This window comes from Glycine soja, chromosome 12 (assembly GCF_004193775.1).
Source record: "Glycine soja cultivar W05 chromosome 12, ASM419377v2, whole genome shotgun sequence".
NCBI lineage: Eukaryota > Viridiplantae > Streptophyta > Magnoliopsida > Fabales > Fabaceae > Glycine > Glycine soja.
In genome coordinates, this window is record NC_041013.1 from 41,672,328 (window position 1) to 41,695,339 (window position 23,012).

The 23,012-nt window shown below is 34.2% G+C and overlaps 3 protein-coding genes across 3 annotated transcripts; 2 read left to right on the forward strand and 1 right to left on the reverse strand.

Moving 5' to 3' along the window:
- Positions 1-571: 571 nt before the first annotated feature.
- LOC114380517 (TBC1 domain family member 15-like) lies at positions 572-8,484 on the forward strand. Its single transcript, XM_028339616.1, has 11 exons — positions 572-1,036; positions 2,210-2,305; positions 3,442-3,545; positions 3,856-4,118; positions 4,412-4,534; positions 5,103-5,191; positions 6,068-6,173; positions 6,415-6,512; positions 6,941-7,201; positions 7,644-7,727; positions 8,161-8,484. The coding sequence occupies exons 1-11, from the start codon at positions 947-949 to the stop codon at positions 8,173-8,175; spliced, it is 1,329 nt and encodes a 442-aa protein (XP_028195417.1). The 5' UTR covers positions 572-946; the 3' UTR covers positions 8,176-8,484.
- Positions 8,485-13,642: 5,158 nt separating this feature from the next.
- Positions 13,643-17,178, forward strand: LOC114379741 (COBRA-like protein 10). The gene is made up of 2 exons (XM_028338430.1): positions 13,643-14,494; positions 15,444-17,178. Exons 1-2 carry the CDS (start codon positions 13,882-13,884, stop codon positions 16,844-16,846), a joined length of 2,016 nt encoding a protein of 671 aa, XP_028194231.1. The 5' UTR covers positions 13,643-13,881; the 3' UTR covers positions 16,847-17,178.
- Positions 17,179-17,988: 810 nt separating this feature from the next.
- On the reverse strand, positions 17,989-22,528 carry LOC114380306 (DDRGK domain-containing protein 1-like). Its single transcript, XM_028339316.1, has 8 exons — positions 22,295-22,528; positions 22,088-22,196; positions 21,328-21,434; positions 20,629-20,730; positions 20,377-20,535; positions 20,133-20,189; positions 18,562-18,598; positions 17,989-18,482 (listed from the first exon to the last, which is right to left on the reverse strand). Exons 1-8 carry the CDS (start codon positions 22,415-22,417, stop codon positions 18,277-18,279), a joined length of 900 nt encoding a protein of 299 aa, XP_028195117.1. The 5' UTR covers positions 22,418-22,528; the 3' UTR covers positions 17,989-18,276.
- Between the last annotated feature and the right edge of the window lie 484 nt (positions 22,529-23,012).

Consider the following 23,012-nt stretch of genomic DNA (forward strand, 5'->3'; position numbering starts at 1 on the left):
GTGCTCATTTTATTATTTTTTAATAAATCACACTTTGAATTTTCTTAAAATGAAAATATAAATTTTTTAAATATTTTTTTTATTTTAAAAAAAATTAACAAACATTTGTAGAGAATATTTAAATACCCAAATATTTTTATGACACATTTTAATAAAATTAAAATTATAATATGTTAAAATACTATTTTTAAAAAATAAATAGGTATATGTTAATAAATCTCTTTTATTTTGAGTTTAATTTTATCACTTTAGTATAAAAAATTACAATATTCACAAATTTATCATACAAAACGATTTGTAAAAAAATAATAATATAAAATCCTTTTATATATTAATTATTTATTCTTTTAGTTTTTTCAAGCCATTAAATATATTTATTCCTACCATATATATATGTTGTTTATTTTATTTTATAGATGGAAATATAAGTTATATAACGTTTCTCTGACAACAAACATGCAAAAGAACAAAACCAAACACAAAATTTAACGGTAAAATAAAATAAAAAAGAATGAAAAATAACAAAATGAAACATTATCTTTCGTAAACTTATTACGCATTAAACGGGGAGTGTGGGAAAGGGTAATGAAAATTTGGGAATCTTCTTCTGTTCCTATTCCTAATTCCTATTCCACCCTTTTGACAGGGTTCATGTTCCTCTCACACCATCATCATCGCCACTACCAACCCAACCACCTCCACAATGCCATAACATTCTAACTTTTAGCTTAATACAATAATATCCAAAAAAAACCGTTATTTTTTTTTGTTCTGTGTAGCTTTTTGGAGTTGTATCCTCCTTGAATTCTTCACTTGATAAGTTTTTGTTTCTGGGTTTGCTTGATCTTCCCAAAGGGTCCAGCTCCTGCATTCTGCTAAGGATTGTTGATACCACAAATCATTGCTTTTTAGTTGTTTTTGTTTCCCTTTTGTTTGGTTAATTGGGATGTGGAGAGATCCGGGAGTTCCAGCTGATTCTTTCTATGAAATCCGCCCCGAATGCACCGATGTTCCCGTTACTCGATTTAAGATCAAGGTAATTTTTTCCCTTTTTTTTTGGTTTAATATGTATTTTTTTTTTAATTTTAATATGGGTGTCTTTGTTCATTGGTGTATAAGAAGTATTTGGTTGATGAAAATTGGTGTTGGTCTTTTATGAGCAATGCATGTGAGTTTGAGGTTTTGTGAATGCTTTTGGTGATTTAAGAATGTCCGGTATATACACACACAGCTTGTTAAGTAAATAAACTGGAATTGTTCATTTGGGGCATAGCTTGTGATTTTAGATAATTGAAAATCATACAAGAGAGTAAGTGATGGATGCTGACCTTTACTAAGTTGCCAACAATGGTTTTGATGTGGGTATTTTATCGAAGGGAAGAAAGTTTATAGCTTTTAGGATAGTGTATCTTTTGCTTGTTATGTATTTCAAATTCAGTGATGTCAAGTATCAGTTTTAATGAAGGCAATTTCACTTATGGAAAATTATTGTACAGAAATGACACATCATAAATGTGAATTTGAATGTAAACGTTATTATGATTGACTGATTGTCCCTAGTTGTGTGGATATATTCCTGATTCTTATATTATCTGCATGAATTAGAAGCGCTCAATGAGTTAGATCATCGAATAGTTAAGTGAAACACTCATTATATCAAGATTTCCATTTTGTTTTTTCTGTAATAAATAACGCAGCATATGTACTGCTTTGCTTGATTTCTCAGTTACATAAGTAACTTATGAGAGTGCTAAATCTGAATATGGATAAAATACACTTTATAATTTATGATAGATCATGACTAATACCACATGATTAATTGTCCTTTTTTGTCTCTTGAGTTCATTTGGGATCATGACTAATACCACATGATTAATTGTCCTTTTTTGTCTCTTGAGTTCATTTGGGATCAAGTTGTTTTTCTCGCTTCTCTGTGGTTTTCATCTCATGGCCTTATTTTTTTTTTGTCGGGGGGGGGGGGGGGGGGGAGATCTGTGTACAATTTGGCATGTTGTGTTGTATATTACCTCTTCTTAGTTTTTGTCTTTTTCTGATTATTTTTGGTTGTGGTTTCTTGATCAAAAAGAAAGAAAGAAAGAAAAGAAAATCATATGCCTTCAGCTGAGAACTTTTACATTTAGTTGAATTTCTAATCTAGTAACACTTATATAATGTTCACTTATTTTTGACTTCTTGTTATATGGTCCAGGCTGGTAAAACACTAAGTGCAAGAAAATGGCATGCTGCATTTACTCCAGAAGGGTATCTAGATATAGGCAAGACTCTAAGCCGAATCTACCGTGGGGTAATTGTTTTTTATAGTTAAAATATTGGTTTAATATGTTTGAGGATATGGAATTTAGTCTGTCTACTATCCATTATGGTGTAGTCAGTGCAACAGGGAACACTTGCTTGCTAGAAAAACCTAAGGGTATCTGTTTTGTATGGTTGAACTGACCCTTGGAATGTAACTGGACTTTTTGGAATGGGTCTAATTTGGTTCTCTTTAGAGCATGAGATTCCATTACCATGGCTGAGATTGAAGAATGTACAGACAACAAGTATTAGAATTAATTAAACTGGCCAAGTTCTGCCAGTTGCAAATTTCAAGTTGTTGTTGAATGAGATAAGATTGAAATTCCTTTTTCCACATATTTTCATATGCATTCTTCTTGTGAAACATCTTCCTCTTTTTAGCAGGCTTTTGATCGGAAAGTTTCCCGTTCGGACTTGCTCCTTTTTTTTGGAACTTATTTTTTTAAAAAAAAAAATGTTTGTGTTGCTTTTGTTTCTTACTTAAACCTCTTCTAAGACTTGACATAGGCTTTGCATTACCATTCTAAGATAAAAATTGAATGTAATGTAGGAAAATATTGTACTTTTGTATTATAGTAAGGAAACTAATGCAGAACACTCCAAAGAAAGAAAATGAAATTGTTGTTAAATTTAGATCTGGCAGATTTCACAAACCTAATGATTTTAGTCCTTGTTGTTAGAAAATTAAGGACTAAAATGGCCATGGTTTGGTAACTTCAAGGACTAAAATAACCATTTGTTTGATAATTTTAGAGACTAAAATGACATTTTTAAATTTTAAGAAGGAAAATGACCAGTGCTTATAATTTCAGGGACTAAATTGATGTATTACACTTTGTTTTCAGATGACTTCTGTGCATTTATACATATGCATACATATCAATCTACAAAAACATGTGCAGATATTCATGGAAAGTTCTCCTATTGATTTATTTTCTACATATTTAATTTTTTCTTCTTCATGATCTTGAGCAATGCATGACCTATGCTGATCATATTATTGGTAAGGGGCATGGCCCTAAAATTATTGAAGATAATGGTTTGTTATGTGCACAAGTGCAAAGAAACAAGTGTTTTTATATGTAGCTGTGGGTTGATGGGTCCTTTAATAAATTTTCAAACCAGGGAGTCCATCCATCAATTAAGGGAGAAGTTTGGGAATTTCTACTTGGTTGCTATGATCCCAAGAGTACATTTGAGGAAAGAGATCAGATAAGACAAAGGCGAAGGTTATTGGTTTTCTCTTTAAATGACTTTTTTTTTTACAAGAATCCTCTTTTTTACGCTTATTATCATCACACCATCCTAAAGATAATTGGTTTTCATTTCTCTGTTACCTAGGTCTTCCTTTTAAATAAAAATGCAATGAGTATAATAAGTCACTGCAGGCTTGATAAGCCTTAAAAAATATGACAAGAATTGCTTCCTCATCCTTTATACAGGGATAATACCTACACTTTTTGTAATATAAATATTTCAGTTTCTGAATTCCAAATCTAATAGATCCTTAGTTGAATTTCACTTCTTTTTTTTCATTAGAATGCAATATGCTACATGGAAAGAAGAATGCCACCAATTGTTTCCTCTTGTTGGAAGTGGTAGATTCGTCACAGCACCTGTTATTACTGAAGATGGTCAGCCAATTCAAGATCCATTGGTGTTGAAAGAAACAAGTCAGGCCAAGGGATTGGCTGTACATCCTCAATATAATAATAGTCCTTCAAGTATGGATGCTGCAAATAATTTAGCAAAGGTGACAGACAAGACAGTAGTCCAGTGGTTGTTAACTCTCCATCAAATAGGTTTGTGAATAATTTGTTCTGAACACACTATTATATTTTGGCCATTATATGTTATCTATTTTTTTTATGTATTGTCCAAGTTTTAAGCAGAACCCTGCTTCACAATTATTTTCTTCATATATCCATTATACCTGAAATGCTTTGTTGTACAAATTCAATTTGATTTGCATGGCATATGGGTAGAATGTAGACTATTATTTTTTGAAAATTTTCTCATGTAGTAATATAAGATTCTATTGCCATTATATAATTAACACGGCAAATGACATTTTACTTGCCATAATACATTTCAGGTCTTGATGTGGTTCGCACCGATAGGACATTAGTTTTTTATGAGAAGCAAGAAAACTTGTCGAAACTATGGGATATTCTTGCTGTTTATGCTTGGATAGATAAGGACGTTGGCTATGGTCAAGGTGCGTCATACATATTTGGCATCTTTTGGACATACACCTGTATTGTATTTAGATATTTGTATAAAATCCTGGGATCTTACCTTAATGCATGTGGTAATTCCATGCAACTAGCTTGGACTATTCTATGATATATTGACTAGTTGTTCACAGTAATGTTAGCCTCAACTAACCAGGCCCTAAATGGAAGGCCAACATTCATAGAAATTTAATTGGTATTTAATATATGATAAATTCCTACGTTCAAGTATTTGGGTTTTTGAAATAACATAGCAATCCCTTTATGTGCATTTCATCAACTCTTTTTAAGTGTCAGTCAAATTAAAACCTCTCAATTCATTATCATTGATGGAAAAAAAAAACAAATAGAGAAATTTGAACCATGAGAGAAGAAAACAGTAAATTGTTTTATGGATTTCTTTATGGAAAAAATAATATAATAAATATATTACCTACTGCTTTATATGTTAATTTAACTTATGTTTTTTTTGTGATCTTGAATGAAATAATTGCTACCACCATTTGCAACTGATCTAAGCTTCCGGTTTTAACATTTTGCAATTCTGAACAGGAATGTGTGACCTATGCTCCCCAATGATAATTCTTCTTGATGATGAAGCAGATGCATTTTGGTGCTTTGAGCGTTTGATGCGCAGACTTGTAAGCATCTTATCTCTATGCTCTGTTTTATCATGAATTTTTTTTACTCAAATTTCTTGAAAATATTCCTGGGGGGAGGGGGATTCTAGTATTTGGTTTTTGGATTTTCTTTTAACATATTTTTTTTACTCAAATTTCAAGGTTTGACACTAATGTTTTGATTATACTGTCAGAAATCCATTCTTTGTAATGTAAAAAATTCACTGCTTTACTCTTTTCTTGTGCATACTTGGTTAGAAATTTCTTTTACAAAATTATGCCAATTTCACTTTTTATGTGCCTTGCACAGCCAATCCCAAATTTGTAAGATGGACTTCCATTTATAAAATTATAATAGAGCTTCCATGTTTGCAGATATACAACTAGGAGGAGATGGATTATAATGTATTTGTAATTTTGTACATGGTAGAGTAATAAATCTATTTTTGGTCTTCGCCTAATGGCTTAAGCTTTTAAGAGAGTTGGTTGCTTAGATAGTATTTGAGCCTCCTTGGTTTAGTGGTTAAGAGTTTGATCCTTGTCACGGCCATTCTTCTAGATAAAAATTGAATTTGAACACATGATAAGTAAATACAATGGGTCCATGCGTTGCACAAGCTTGATGTCCTATGGGATCTTGTGTAATGGGGGTGTGTTAGGGATGTGAATCATGTAATAAACCCATTCTTGAACCTTCAACCATCAGCTTAAACTTTTTGGTAAGTTGGTCAATGACAGTAGCTGCTTGAAATTTTATATAAGTGGGTGCACAAGGATTCCAAGTGATTAGTTAACACTTTATGGCTACAAATTTTTTGGTAGAAATTGTATTAGTAGTATCTCTGACATTCAACTTCATCTCTGTTTCTTATGATTTGTGTTCTCAAATTTGTAAAGCGAGGCAATTTTAGATGCACTGAGAGCTCTGTTGGTGTGGCAGCTCAACTAAGTAATTTGGCTTCAGTCACTCAAGTAATTGATCCAAAACTTCACAAACATTTAGGTATTTTTCTTGCATGTATGCTTTTGTATTCTATTTATGGTCAAATATGGATATAATTTTTTAACTTAATTTTGTTTTTTATGTGATTGCTGTTTTAAGAAATGGTGATTGGAAGAAAATGTTAATGGAAAACTATTTGTTTTGATCACTGTTATTTTGCAATAAAATTTAATTGCACAGTTCAGTTAATATTTCAGAAACAGAAAGTACTAATGTGCTATCTCTTAATTTTGGAGCACAGAGCATCTTGGTGGAGGTGACTATCTTTTTGCTTTTCGAATGCTAATGGTTTTGTTTCGTCGAGAATTCTCCTTTTGTGACTCATTGTACCTTTGGGAGGTATGCTTGGCTTCTTTTGTTCTTTGTGATATGTTATGTTACATTTATTGAACAAAGGAAGATTAAGTTGCTTCCTGAATATAACAGATGTGCCCTCAGTATGATATGATTTCCAATTTTTGTTTTTTCATAGCATTATCTTAGAATAAAGCCATACATTATTGTTTCACTGTTTACATTATTTTGTATTGGAAGTTTTGGATCAAATAATTAATGATATATCTTATGGTATCTTAAGTTTGAGATTAGTTTAATGTTGCTCCCTTTGTGTGTGTGCATTGGGGGTGAGGTGGGGGATTAATGATTTTTACCCTTCTATGAAAACAGTTTACGGAATCATGATTCCTTTCTTTTCTCTTTAGGGAGTGGATATCTTGGGAATCTTTATAAAATGATGATCAATTGCTAATTACTTTAAATTTTAACAGATGATGTGGGCTCTAGAATATGATCCTGATTTGTTCTTGATGTATGAAATGCCTCAATCAGCTTCTGAAAAGGCTGAGGGCTCAAAAGGGAAAACAAAGTCAATACGTCAATGTGGAAAGTATGAGAGAGAAATTGTGAAGAGTGGAGCAAAAAATGCTGAAGCACCTCTTCCTATGTCTGTTTTCCTTGTTGCTAGTGTATTGAAAGATAAAAGTGCAAAACTACTCCAAGAAGCACGAGGCTTGGATGATGTTGTCAAGGTTAGTCTTCTCACACCTAAGTTGCATTAAATTAGATGGAGCAATCACTTGGATACAATATATATATAATTTCTGATTGGATGACAGTATACCAAATCTTTGCACTTACTCCCTCCATCCTCTTTTATAAGCAAAAAAAAAAAACTGATTTCAAACTTATTAAGAAAATTAGTTAATTTCATTAAATTGTGTCATTCTCAATCAAAAACCAAACCTTTTTCCTAAACTACCCTTCATTGGAACTTGAAATTTGGCACAAACCCTCTGTTAAATGAAGGGTATTTTGAACATAGTCTCAATAAGGAAAAGTAATTGAGTTTTGCTTATATTTGAGAAAAAAAAATTTGAACTTTTTTTGCTTATAAAAGAGAATGGAGGGAGTATTATTTATTCTTGTATCTACTAACTTCCTTTTTTCCTCCTCTGATGTAATTATCCTCAGATTTTGAATGACACAACTGGTAATATAGATGCCAAAAAAGCTTGCTGTGGGGCTATGAAACTTCACAAGAAATATTTGAAAAAGGTAGTGTTTTCTCTGCAACTCTTTCCTCACTTTTCATATCTTAGTATTTCCGTGTAATAGGAGGAAAAGCAAACTACATGATAGCTAGCAAGTTGCATCTGATTATAGTGATCAATTCCTCAAGATGCAGGGGATGAATATAACCATGTTGTAGTGCCTAGTGTCACTCCTAAATAGGAATAGTAATTGTCATCAACACTACAGTTTGTCATTTGTTTGCTTAAAATGGATTAAATTAGTTACTGTGACATCATCATAATCTCCAATACATTGGACTGGATGTGTAAATCTTCAATCCAAATTCTAAGTATTGATCCTTAATCATGGTTTCTTTATTTTTTGGTATGTGTGTTCCCGTTCTTTTCTTTTCCCAGTATAAATCTTACTATTTAATTATCTCCTAACTATTCAAGTAATTTTGCAATTGCTGCAGGCCAAGAAACCCTAGCACCAAATACATCCAAATATCCAATGATTCTTTTGTAGTGTGTTGTATGATACATGTGTAGCTCCCTGGGAGTCAATAATGGAGAACATAGGACTTTACAGAATTGAAAAAAGGGATTCAAATATCCAACCTTCAAAATCCCTGAACAATTGTTGTATGTGAAATCATTTCTTCTTTCTTTTGTATCCATAAAAGAAGTGAGATTGTATATTATAAAATATGAAAACAGAATTGTTCTGTACAACCATCTATTTGTACTTTGTTATTGCATAGAGGAAACAGGTCACAGGGAACAGCCATTCATTTCGAGCCAATGAAATTAATTTTGTTTTGATATTTATTTTTTTCCCACTAGTTAAGTGATCGAATTGGAGACAATTGAATACAATTGTATTTAAAATCTAGCAAAAATAAATAAATAAATCAAAACCATGGCCATAAACCATTATCTTTAACGAGGCCTGTTGAATCAAAGAGGATTGTTATTAACTTAAATAAACTCCATTTTTGAACAAAGAAAGAAAAACTTTTAAAAAAAAAACAAGCATAATAAATAAAGCCGTCGAAGACCTTAAATTTCATGATAGTTCTTTTTTTTAAAAAAAAATCTTTAGAGTCTCTTTTATCGTTAGTCTTCAAGAATCATCAAATTATTCTCATTTCATAATCAAGTTGCCTCATTATATCAACTAATTGAGAATTTTTTTATTTTTTTATTCCAATCCAATATTTCGTTCCTTTGGATGATTTTTTTTTTTTACAATTTGATTAGCCACTTTTTGTTTCTTTCTTTCTTTTAATAAGTTTTAATTCATACGCAATGTTTAATGGCTATGGTAAAATTGTTTGTGAAGGAAGAGTTGGTTATCACCTGTCTTTACAAACATTTTCATTATCGTTGAATGTTATGGTGATGAATATTTGAACCTCCACAAATTTGAAATACTCCATCAATAACTATAATTTTTTTCTTTCTATCATATCATATTATCAATCAAATTAATCATTTATCTCTCTCATTTCCTATTTTTCTCAATGTGTAAACACTTAAGAGATGTTCAAGAATCATTTTCCAAAACCATATACCTAGGTTAGATCATCCGACACTATTATATGACCTAGTCTATAACAGGTCACTAAGCAAAGTTATAAGAGATGATTTTTTTTTTATTTTTCTTTTTTTTAATATGTAATCTATATTATTTATTTGATAATTTATTGAGCACATTTCGAATAGAACTGTTAGTTATTAAAATCGAATGAATTATACATGCATGGTAATTGTATATTTGCATGTCTTTTACGGTCGCCTAAGAGGATAGCTTACAAACAATCTGTATCTCAAAATTGAAAACGATATGTAACTGTTAATTTTATTTTATTTTGCTGGGCAAAAGAAGTATATATATATATATATATATATATATATATATATATATATATATATACTAGCACCCCAGGATACAAAGTTAAATTCACATAATATCCCTAGGCCTATACAAAGGATCAGAACATACACACGCACCATAAACTTTTATGCGCAGAAGGGACACATGTAATTATTATCATTCAATAAGATTCCCCTCCTTCTTAAGTTAGCTCTGTTAGGTAGGATGTTTTGTGCCACCCTCCATGCAAAATCTAGCACAGATGGGGGAGCTTTGATCCTCCATAATTATTTATAGAAGGAGTTGTCCTTGGTTTGTGTCGGTTTTTGAATTGCTCCATATGCCCATGCTACTGAATACTGGCCCAAATCCTCCATTTTCCATCTCCACCCATCTTCAACATTTTCCTTAATCGTAACACCATTAATGATGGCCCATAATTATGCCAGAACATTTTTCTCCCACTCGAACCACCTTCTCCGCCATTTAATTAAAGTCCCACACCCAATCTTCCCCCTCCCAAAAGCCCATGCTCTGAATCACACCCCCACGTTGTAGAGAGTTTTGAAACACAATTAAATTTATAGCTAAGTTTTTGCCCATCAACCCCACAATCTGTCCAAAAAAGAAAGCCACTCACCCACCTTCCACTCAACGTTTGAATTAAACCACCCCACCGAGCTATTGTTCCAACAAATCTTGGCTAGATCTCTCCACCAAAACGACTGCTTGTATGAAGGGCCGTTGTCACCCAAACGTCGTTGCCAACCGCCATACTTCGCTTTGATCACCTCATCCCATAACTCACCACCCCCACAAGACATCATTAAACATGAAAATATCTTTAATTCCTCATAGGAAGGTTCTCTCCAATCTTCCAAATCTCTTCACAACTCCTTTAGGCATTTTATAAAAAGAAAGCATATAAAGAAGCATAGAAGTAATGACGGATTTTATTAGACACACTCTACCTCCAAGTGAGAGATTCTTACTCGTCCAACAAAATAACTTCTTTTCAACCTTGGCAAGGAACATGTCCCAAAAAGCTTCTTGGATTACCTAATGGGAAAAACAGGCCAATACAATAACAAACTCAATAACAAAGCAATAGACAATGGAAATAAATTCTTTAGATATCTTTTTGACAATCCAATCAAACAATTTGTAGTATCACCTGTGTAGAACCTATTGTCCAAAAATCAGTCCAACCCAATAGTGAACGAATCCGCAGTTTTAATCTAAGAAACACTCTCTGATGAGTGTGTGAAAATCACAATAATTTTTCTTTCCCTTTCTCTCTCAATGTTACAAATGATGTCTCTCTTACATCACATCTTTTCCCTTAAAGAAGTGAGACAAAATAGGCTTTTTCATTTGGATCTTTACTTCATGTAAGAAGGGAGCCCAAAAAAAATCCAAAATTACCCCGCCAACATCCCAAGCTACACAAATGGTGTCGACATAGTGTTACATCAAAGAAGTGAAGCAAACCTCCCCATTCTCACATCCTCCACCCCACCACTCAACTTGCTTTTATGAAAATTTATCTTGAGGCCGAAAATAAGCTCAAAATACCTTTCAAGACTATAACATTGTGAAAGCTTGCTTCTTTCATGATAATGTGTCATTCGCAAAATGTAAAAGATTCACCTCAACCTTTGCCTCTCATACCAAGACTATAACAAGGAAGCCTAAACCAACAGGCCCAAAAGGATTGCAAACAGACCAGCATACTTGGAGGACTTCGTGTAGCATTCACAGCACTGCACAATTTCTGTTTAGCTAAATGACAAAGACTATTAGAATGTTAATAGTATTAGTGGAAGGATAATTTTGTTAGTAGTGGAAGGGCAATTCTGTTAGAAAGGAAATATTGTTAGTAGTGGAATTCTGTTATAAGAATTCAGTGAATGATCAACACCTGGGCCTATATATAAATGAATTACAGACATGAATAAAACTCAAATCATGAATTTCCACAATTTATTTACCTTCTAAGGAGGTCCCTTGTCCTTTAATTCAAGGTCACATTGCCCTGTTTCCCTAGTCCCCTTTCCTCTGCTCCTATCACCACCCCACCACTCAACTTGCTTTTATGGAAATTTATCTCGAGGCCGAAAACAAGCTCAAAACACCTCAAAATACCTTTCAGGACTATAACATTGTGAAAGCTTGCTTCTTTCATGATAATGTGTCATTGGAAAATTGTAAAAGATTAACCTCAACCTTTGCCTCTACTACCAAGAAGCTCTTGAACAATTGTTTCTCCACCACGTGTCTCATAAGTCCACTTAGTTCTTCTGCAACGATTAGGAAGAGAAAAGGGACCAAGAGATCCCCTTGCCTTAAACCTCTATGTGGAGCAAACCTCGTGATAGGACTACCATTAACTGGTATAGATATAGTGTTAGATTCCAAACAAGTCTTTATCCACCCAATCCCTTTTACACAAAAACCAAGTCTTTTTCATAATTCATAAGATTAAATCATAGTTCTTTTCATAATCTACCTTGAAAATCAAGCATTCATTCTTGCACCTCTTTGCTTCTTTCGCCACCTCATTAGCTACCAACACTGCATTAAGCATACTTCTCCCACCAATAAATGTCCTTTGCCCCCCATCAATCACATCCCCAAGAACATTCTTAAGCCTCATAGGTACTTTGGAAAGGATCTTATTAGGGCACCAATCAAGGATATGGGCCTAAACTCATTAAGGTCTTGTGAATCATAGACCTCGGGAAAAAGAGTGATGAAGAAAGAATTACTTTCCCTAGGTAAGACCTCATTGTGATAGAACTCAAAAAAAAAAAAAACTTCAACACATCATCTTTTATTAAGTGTCAAAACATTTTGAAGAATTTGAAATTAAAGCATCACAATCCTTCAAAGCTTGTAGTACTTCTTCCTCTCCAAACCTCTTTACCAAAAGTGTTATCCACCTCTTTGATCTTCTTGAAAGGGACTCCATCAAGTGTTGGTCTATCATCTCCCTTTTCTTGGAATTGATTTTCAAAGAATGATCTTACTTCAATCTTAAATATAAGAAGAAAAAACACTTTTTTCTTGGTCTTAAATATATGAAAATTTCAATTAACTTTACCTTATTTAATGTTATTATCTATAAAATATTGTTCATTGAATTAAGGTTTTAGTTCCAATGACTTCTTTTTATTCCTAATATCAAGTTTTAATAAAGGGTAAATTAAGAAAAATAATTTTTAATTGAAATTGTTGCAATTAAATGTAATTAACTAATTATCTTAATTAGCATGAATCAATTTTTTCATATATTTAAGATAGGAAGAAATATAATTTAATAAATTAATTTTTTAACTTCTAACTAATTTTTCATATAATTTTATCAAGCATATAGTTGTTGTAAAAAAAACATTACTTAAATTAAATCTATCACGACTTTATACAGTTGTCACTCAATGATTAACTATATCAAATAACTTAATTCAAATGCATTTACAGTATAAATTTACAGAGAAACAGTAGCAACTGAATTGTTAATAAATTCTTTTGAATATCTTATTTATTGTCAACATGTCAACTGTGAGTGACGCTAAACTCAAATCGTTCTTACAAATAATGTTTAAGTTTGAATCTTATGTATAGATATTAATAACATGATTAAAAAGGAAAATTTCACTAAAAATTCTTACTAGATATAATTAATCAGCAAAACACGTGAATGTTTGGCACCAACATCACATCTACCTAAAAAATACATTCTTTCCTGTTAATTGAAATCTATTAAAGAATCACAATTTTTGTAAGTTCAATTTTTATTTAATGAGTCTCACATTAATTTTGTAATTTCTAAAAATTAGAAACACTCCAAATAATTATTATATTTTTATTAAGAGATTTAATTTAATTAGTTAAATCGTATAGGCACGTGAATTATTATAAATCTCTCTTGAATTCAATTAACTTCAATTCCAAAAGTTAGTTTAAAAAAGTTGTCTCTCACTTATTGTTAGTAGACATGAGACTTGGATTTATTTGTTAGTTTACCTACAAAGGCAATGCTTCTGTTTCCATTCCAATTATAGCTTCCAAACATTACCTGTCCCCCGAAACAACCGCTAAAACTAACGGAACATGGCTTCCCTCTCCTCTCCATTCTCTTCTCCCATTTATATACCCTCACTTTCCTTCTCCTCTCTTTCCATTTTCCCTCTGCTCCGCTGCCGCGTCCCCGCGCGGCAACCACCTTCTTCCTCGTACAACACACACAAAAAACAAAAACACACACACACAAAAAAACATAGTTGGATAGCTATATAGAAGAAGAAAACACCACAATATGGTATCTACTTTATTAAAGCAGGTACGTTCTTCTCACCCAACAAAAACAATAACAAAAGTAATAACAACTTATTTATTTCTTTTCTTGAGCTTCCATGTTGGTCATGGACAACATGACTTCGAAAAATTTTCATCGTCCTTGTCGTCGCCGCCTCCGCCACACATGACGGAGCTCGATGCCTGCAACGGCGTGTTCCTCACGTACGCGCTCCTGGGGCGTGTGAAGGAGTACCCGCACGTGACGAACACGTCGAAGCAGGCGTGGGCTTTCAAGGCGGAGGCGTCCCTGACAAACGTCGGGGACGAAGAAGTGCCGGGGTGGAAGATGTTTGTCGGGTTCCAGCACCGCGAGATTCTAGTCTCCGCCGACGGCGCCGTGCTCATCGACGCTGGAGACTTTCCGGCGGAGGTGGGGAACGGGACCACGCTGGTGGGGACCGCCACGACCGACTTGAAGACCGCCATAGACACCGCCGGGGATATTAACCAGATGAGTGTGAGGATTCAGATGACGGGGACGCAGTTTGGGTTGGGTGCAGGGGCTACGCCAATGCCTAAAACTATTCGTCTCGAGAATGATGGCTTCAAATGCCCTGCACCTAGTCGAAGAGGTATATATATATATATACGTCTTTCTATTCTCTCACTCTCACTCTCACGTCGTTAATATTTCATGCATAATCAGCTTCCAAAATTGTGATAAACTGTATAAAAAAATAACGTTTCAAATTACAAAGTTATTTTTTTAATTTTCAAAATTATTAAATATAATTTGTTTAGTTTATAAAAATTCGAGGATAAAATTTTAAATGATTGATGTTGTAGTTTTAAAGATTAATTTAATATATTATTTCAAGCAAAATGCTTTTTGCTACTTATTTTTTTATGAATTTTTAAGATGCATGTTATTTTCTTGTGCGTAATTAACTAACATAAAAATTGTGCAAGGAAATATACTGAAGTTTGCACATTTCTTATATAAAAAAATGTTAATTTTTTTCACTTCTTACTCTGTCCTCCTTAATTTATACCTCTTAATGCATATGATAAAATGATAAATGAGAGGGGGTGAAGAGGAAAAGAGACTCTTCATAAGGAATAAAAAATGGGTGTAAAAGAATTGAGTGAAGTAATTAGGAATGTTTTTTTTCATTTTATTTAAAACACTAGCTAGTATGGCATTTATTTACGAGGTAAATCCACGAGAAAAAAGAATGATAACTGAGAGTAATACTAGCATTAGCTACATGCAATATGAAATAAACAACAGAATTGACGTTGAGGATTATGAATCTTTCATATAAAAAAAATGAATACAAGGAAAATAGAAAAAGAGAAACGAAAGGTTATTGAGCACATTTCGAATTGAACTGTTAAATTTATCCAAATCGAATGAACTATACATGCATTATAAGAGGATATGAACAAACAATTTCTATATCTAGAAGAAAACGATGTAGCTGTTACACAGCATGGAGGATAAGATCTTCTTTATAATACTTCTTACTTAACATGATATGCATGAATTGTTTTTGACATTTGAGTGAATCAATGTTGCAGCCATGAGAATGTTCGTATGCTGCAAAAAGGACCCAAAAGTAAAAGCCAAGCAAGCAAAGAAAACAAAGTACCCACCTCGTCGCAAAGGAGACATAACCATAGCATACGACGTGCTCCAAGCCTTCCAGAACAACTACTACGCGGAAGTCAGAATAGACAACAACCACCCATTAGGTCGTCTTGATCACTGGAACCTAACATGGGAATGGCAAAAGGGAGAATTCATATACTCCATGAAAGGAGCCTTTGCTCGCAGAAAGGACCCTTCTGAGTGCTTATATGGTCTTGCAGGAAAGTTCTACAAAGACATGGATTTCTCAAATGTCGCCACGTGTGAGAAGAAGCCAACAATCTCTGATCTTCCATCAGAAAGAAAAGAAGATGAGAAAGTTGGGAAGCTCCCTTGGTGCTGTAGGAATGGCACTGTTTTGCCTCCTATCATGGACAAGAACAAAGCTAGGTCAATGTTCCAGATGCAAGTGTTCAAAATTGCACCTGACAGTGACAACAGAACTGCTCTCACTCCACCTACAAAGTGGAACATTGATGGTGTCATAAACCCTAAATACAAGTGCAGTGCCCCAGTTAGAGTTGACCCTCAAGTCTTCCCTGACCCTAGTGGGCTTAGGGCTATTACCACAGCAGTGGCAAGTTGGCAAATAGTTTGCAACATCACAAAACCTAAGCCTCAAGAAAACCGTTGCTGTGTCTCTTTCTCAGCATTCTACAACGAATCAGCCATCCCTTGCAACACGTGTGCATGTGGGTGTGATGACACGAGGAAGTGCAGCTCTAGGGCTTCACCGTTGCTTCTTCCACCAGATGCTCTTCTTGTGCCGTTTGTTAACAGGACCGTTAAGGCACGTGCATGGGCCAAGCTCAAGCACTTGCACGTGCCGAGCAAGCTCCCTTGTGGGGACAACTGCCCCGTCAGCATCAACTGGCACGTGAGTTCTGATCACAAGGATGGATGGACAGCTAGGATCACGCTTTTCAACTGGGAGGAATATTCCTTTGACGATTGGTTCACGGCTATTCAGTTGAAGAGGACTTTTGAGGATTTTCATGATGTTTATTCCTTCAATGGGACGAGGATTCCTGGTCTCAAAACTGTGTTCTTGGAGGGGTTAAAGGGTTTGAATTACTTGTCAGGAGAAACCAATGGAACACATGCTAATGACCCTAGGGTTCCAGGGAAACAACAATCTGTTCTTTCTTTCAGCAAGAAGCATATAAAAGACTTCGATGTCACACATGATGGGTTCCCCACTAAGGTTTTCTTCAATGGAATGGAGTGTTCACTTCCTCCAATTAGACCTGCCAAAAGTTCAGGGCACAAATCATCTTCCATCAGTGTCATTGCCCTCATTTTCACAGCTTTTGTGACTTTCTTGATGATCTAAATGATTAACCTAGCTTGACACGTGAGTTAATGGCTTGAAAGGGTTAATTTTTCTTCTCTTCGGGGCTGCTTTTTTATATATATCACTCTCATCAACGACGGGGTGCTTATACAAACTGAGCAGAGAGATAACGATGCATGTGATGATGCGAAACATGTGATGAGGGATGCAGCCTTTTTGTGTGAAAGTACATGACAGTGTATATCTGATACAAGCTTGTGTGTGGAACTTGTATAATAAGTTCGGTACGTAACTAGCTCATATTACAATTAGATGGCCTTTTTGTTCGAACTACGTTACTCTAGTGTATGGATTGTTAGTTCATGTAGATATATACGTTTCTCAAGCAAAGTTCTACCTTCTGATTAATAGGTTCCTTTTCTAACTGTCATGGGATTTTAACTTAATTTGGGATTTTTGGGGGTGGTGTGGGGACTAATGTAGCTCCTAGGAGCTTCATTTTCAATATTGCTTCTCTTGGTTTATTATTTCTTTGGTTTTAATAAACTGATAGATAATCAAATTGGGCAGAAGACAAGGTATACAAGAATAAGACGGAAATAAACTGAGTATGTAAAATAGTCTCAAACTCTAATAATAAATAAAACTGATTGAAAACTAAAAATTTAAGAAATCAACAAGATTTGTTAAAAGTGAAACTCACAAAAATTCATATTTTTATTAAATTTTGACAAATAATAAAAAATTTGCTTGACAGAAATTGTGACACCAGGGAGACATTAAAGTATAATAAATGATATGACATGATATAAAAAAAATAGAAAATAAATAGGTGTTGATGAAACATAAGGATATAGAGAGGTGTCCACCACTCTCCTTTATATATACCGGCCACATCTAGCAAAAATAAAAATAAAAAATGTTTCATGAACACCCATTCTATTATGATATACCTTGGGAAAGAGGAAAAAAATTAAAAAAATAGATATAATAAAATTCATGATGTAAAGAAAAACTGAGAGATGTTGATGGGATGTTTAAAATAAACTGTTTACTTATTCCGATAAATAGGTAAGGCTCAACGATCATTCACGTTAAAAGGTTTAAATTTCTAGTTTAAAATTTTCTTCCAGATATCTAAAGTTTCAAGCTTTGCCAGAAATTAAAAAAAATTAGGGACATGTCCTGATGTGTTGGATCTGCAAGTAATGCTAAACTTGTTACAGCCAACAAAATGTAATACAATTTCAAAAAATAGTGTGATGGGGAGTAATTTCATCTTACGTAAATCTACCTCTTGAAATACATTCTCTTTCTATATTGTGTACTTTCGGCAGGAAAAATCTGAAATTGCTGTTATACTAAAGCTGTTCAAAGTCATGTACCAAACCCTAGGCAAAACAGAGATAATTTCTTCTTTTTTTATGTACAACAAGATTTTCCTCGCACCACCAAGTCAAAAAACAAACTCAGTTGACAGTTATCTCCTCCGCAATGTTAATGTCCTCAGAGTACTGGACTTTAGGCTCCAAATCAATGAACTGGTTCGATTTACTAGCTAAGTGGGAAATGCTAACCCTCCCTTGCCGCTTAATATAATCAGCGACGGCTTTCATCTCTTCTTGGGAGATGTAAATAAATTTCCCTCTATCATCCATAACACCCGAAAGCCGACCTGATACACAAAATAAACTCATAATATCCATCCACCTTGGAAAACAATTTAAAAAAAGAAGACAAAGAAAGGTTCTTACCCATACTTTCCAGAGATGTGATGCGATTGATACATTCCTGCATCAGTACAAAAAAAAAAAAAAAGGAAGCTCATGGAGGAAAAAGATATCACTCGAGCAGTACAAACTATAACAATTTCATTCATCCATAAATATATTGATAGAATCTCAAAACAATGTATAAAATAGGGCTTCGCTACTTAGAAACATTGAAAAGGGATATCACTACTTCGGCTAACACCCATAAAATTATAAAAGAGTAATATACAAGCTAAAGTACCAAAATGTAACTATAATTCAACTTAAAACACCTGTACCTCTTCTCCCGAAAGGAGAACAGGAATTAATTTTTGTAATTTCATTTAGAGGGGAGTGGTGTGTAATACATAGTAGTTGATAAAGAATAGAATTAGACAATTAGTACTTGGAGGGGAGTGGTGCATTTTGAAATGTACTTGTAGTGAACCCAAATTAAATGGTCCAAATTATTGATAGCTGCAGTATTAATATAAATATCAAGGTTGTTGATAGGACAGTTTACGTGATGTGCCTTTAGACAGTAATTTAGGAAGTTGTGTAACATTTTGTAGTATTTGTGTCTTTTGGCAGTTATTTAGGTCATTTTGGATTTGTGTGACAGTTATCTTGTAGTGTTCAATATATATATATATATATGAATTCAGTGAGTGTGCATTTGATTATAATTCTCCAGCACACGTAACCTTCTCCCCACGTTTTTTCAGAATCGACAAAATGTTGCTTCTACGAAAAATATCCCACTTGACTTGGTTATAGAAGGGGATGTGTGCGTAATGGACGCACTCCCAAACAGGCAGTGAGTAATTGGTACTAGTGTGCTTGAGAGAGAAAAACTCTATCAGGTCTTAAGCCTCCTCTTTATTGTGTATTGAAAGAGTTTGCTCCCTGTGAGGCATCTGCCTCGCATCTCCATTTTGCCTTCTTCCATCGCCCCATTCCAAAACTCTTATATTTTTCTATCATATCAGATTGGAGTGGCATCATCTATCTTTAACCACTGGGTTTTCACTAGCTTCCTTACAATACAAAATATAAAAAGCATTGAAAATAAAAAATAAAAACCAGTCACCTCAGGGTAAGGCTTAGTCATCTTTCTTTCACCTTATTATTTTTCTTTTGGGAACAGAAATTAGATTGTTGGTGGAGAGCAACTCAAGTGATGGGTGATTTATATATTAGTATAGTACTAATCATACATGTATTAGTAGAAACAGGGACGTGGGATCAGCTTATGACTTGTTTATAGAACCAATCTAAGTAATTGGTGGAGTACCAAATTCTCTCTCGTCATATCTTTGTTTTCCCTAACTCTTTCTTGTTTTCTTTCAACTCTACAAAACCCTAGTCCAAATATATGTTACAAAAATAAAATAGATACAATAGATGTTGCACATAGACCATAAAACATACTAGCAAAGCATAATATATTGTTAGTTAACTGTTTCTCCCATAAAACTTGTAGCAACAGCCAATATAAGAAAAATGAAATGGTAATGGAAGAAATAGATACGCTGATTCAGATAAAGGAATAAAATAGGAAAGAAATAGAATACCTGTGTACGCAATTTAAATTCTGCAGCAAGATCTTCCAAGGGAACACATTTGTGCTTCTGAATGATTACACAAAAATGAAGTCTAAATTAGAATGGCTATAAAACCTCTTTAAAGTTGACAATGATAACCCTAGTTAATTGCTATTAATTGATCATGCCTCACAGAAATGCATAAATTTTGGCAAATTTAGCAAGGGGAAATCAAGGAAATTAAGAATGTATAAATTAAAAAACAGAGACTAACCTTTATATATTCAACAAAATTGCCTAGCAAGTCTTCAGTATTACCCTGCACTTCTTCAAGGGTACCTTCATCATCAACTGAAAATTCACCTTTCCACTTCTCAAACTCTAATGCAGCAGCCTCCTCCTCCTTAGCCTTCTGAGCTCTGGCTTCCTCTTCCTATATGAATCATGAAAAGCATGGGCCATGCCAGTTAATAAACCATAAGAATGCTAATCCTAAAATCAAATCGGAAAAAGGTAACAAACTCACCAACTTACGCTCCTCTGCCTCACGCTCCTCATCCTTCAACCTCCGCATTTCTGAATAACGATCTTGTTTTGCCTGCCTTGACTCTCGTGCAGCTTCCTCAGCCTTCCAAAAGATAGACCAAAATACAAGGAACTATTTAAACTTTAATCAACATAGAGAAACCCCCAAAAAAAGTGAAAAATTAAGCACAGAAATTCAAGAAATACATAACAATGCCCTGGAGGGGTGGGAAAGGGGTGTTGTTATCTTGAATTACACACTTAACAGTACAGCCCAATCTGAATGCAACTTCTGTTCAGTATTCTCCTTGTATCCAATACTCAACAGTATATATATTAGTTTTTGAATTAATTACAAACTAGGGGCAGAACCCATGCACACTGAACAGGAAAAACAATAGCGGAGATCAAAACAAAACAACCATGTTTTCTTAAAAAAAATTACAGAAAGCCCATTCAGGCAGTAAACTTTATCAGAAGAGAGTGAAACTAGACAGTGTCCTTTACTAAACCTTGAAATACACAAAAAAAAATCTTTCATTTTGAGAAAGCATCCTTTTGCAAAGTCAAATTCAAACAACACGGTCCTTTGGTAAATAGGTATTTACAATCCACGGTGTAAATAGCAAGAATCAAACCAAAAACATACTCAGGTAAAAAGAATTGCACCAGGTTCTAAATCGTAATAAAGAAAAAATACCTGACGCCGTGCTTCCCTCTCTTGCTTTTTAGTTTCCTTTTTCTTTGGTGCTTTAGCCTCATAATACCCTCCACCAGCAGCTTCATCGTCACTCTCACCAGCAGATTCTGTTTACATGCATACAGCTAATCACTTCAAAAAGGCAACTCAGTTTCAAAATGCAATCCGTAGGCATACTTGCATCCATCAACCAGTCCAACAGTACTTCCATATAGCAAAACCAATAAGGTCTTATTTTGATAAACTTCTCAATAGACACTTACCAGAAAATTAAAAGGTAAAACGAATTAAGCCTTTACAGTTAAAACCAGCTTAAGCATAAGTTAAAATCAGCTTTTAGCAAAGCTAAATGAGAAACTTCCATAAAATAGTTTATGCAGAAGCTAATTTAAACTTATGAAAGAAGTTTAATTCATTTTACCTTCTTATCTTCTTTTCTTATAAATACTTATTGAGAAATATATCCAATCAGAACCTGAGCCAAATAGTTGACTCCACAGGTGGAAGAATCCCTAAATTTCAATCCAACCTAAACACTAACAATACCATGACATTGATGTATCTAACAAGATAGCAAAGCAAATAAACTAAACGCACAAAGATCATCAAACATCCATGATTCCACATCCATCAACCCCTCCTAGTGGAAAACAACTCATCTTAGTTCCATTTACATCTCTGATTAATATTTTATTCAGCAAAGCATTATCGCATTGCGCATAGAAACGAAACAAATTAAATTAAAATGAACGAATTAAACCTTCTTGCGTCGCAGGTGGATCTGCCGAAGTACTAGCTCCAGACGCGGTAGGTCGGCGACGCATGCGACGAGTGGCGGTGGCGCGGGCCACCGTTTCTCTCCGCGGAGCCTGACGAATGGATATCGATGATCAACGAATTGAAGTTAGAAGGGTTCTGGCAGCGAAATGAGGGAAGAAGAGTGAAGGAGTTGGAAGAAGGTGCAAACCTGAGGAGCTTCGTCGCGGTGGGGAGGGGGAGGTTTCGAATCCTGGCGGCGTTTCCATAGGTAGAGTGGGATCAACGCTGCTACGAGAAGCATCGATAGAACTGCCACGAATAGCTCCTCCATTGTTGATGCGAAATCGCGCCCTCTCTGTTTTCCTTCTTTCTTCTCTGGTTTTCTCGCGAAATTGGTTTCTCAACTGCGTTTGGGGTCCAAAATCAAACGACGCCGTTCCTTTGCTTTCACTTCTCCGCTAAATGATGTCGTTTCAGTCTGTTCCCAAAAAATGAATTCCTTTGCTATTTACACTCATATTTACTAAGTACACTGAAATTTGACTCAAGTTGGCCCAAGTAAAAAAAAAAAACTAAGAGAAAAGACAAAAGTGTGTTGGGTTTTGATCCAATTATAAAATAGCTACGGTGCAAATAATAAAATTTTCAAGGAAATAATTACAAAAGAATCAATTTATATTTATTTTATGAGTAAATACTCATTTTCGTCCTTAAATTTGTTAGGTGTATGACAATTAAGTTCTTGAAAGATGAAAAATTATAATTTTATCCTAGGATTTGCAAAAAGTGTAACAAATTAGTTATTATTAATTTTCCCCATTAATTTAAACGGCTATGTTCACGTGACACTTTTAGTGATGGTGTGACAACTAACGATTGTCACATGTTATACACGTGATTGTCATGTGTCATTCACGTAATTGTCA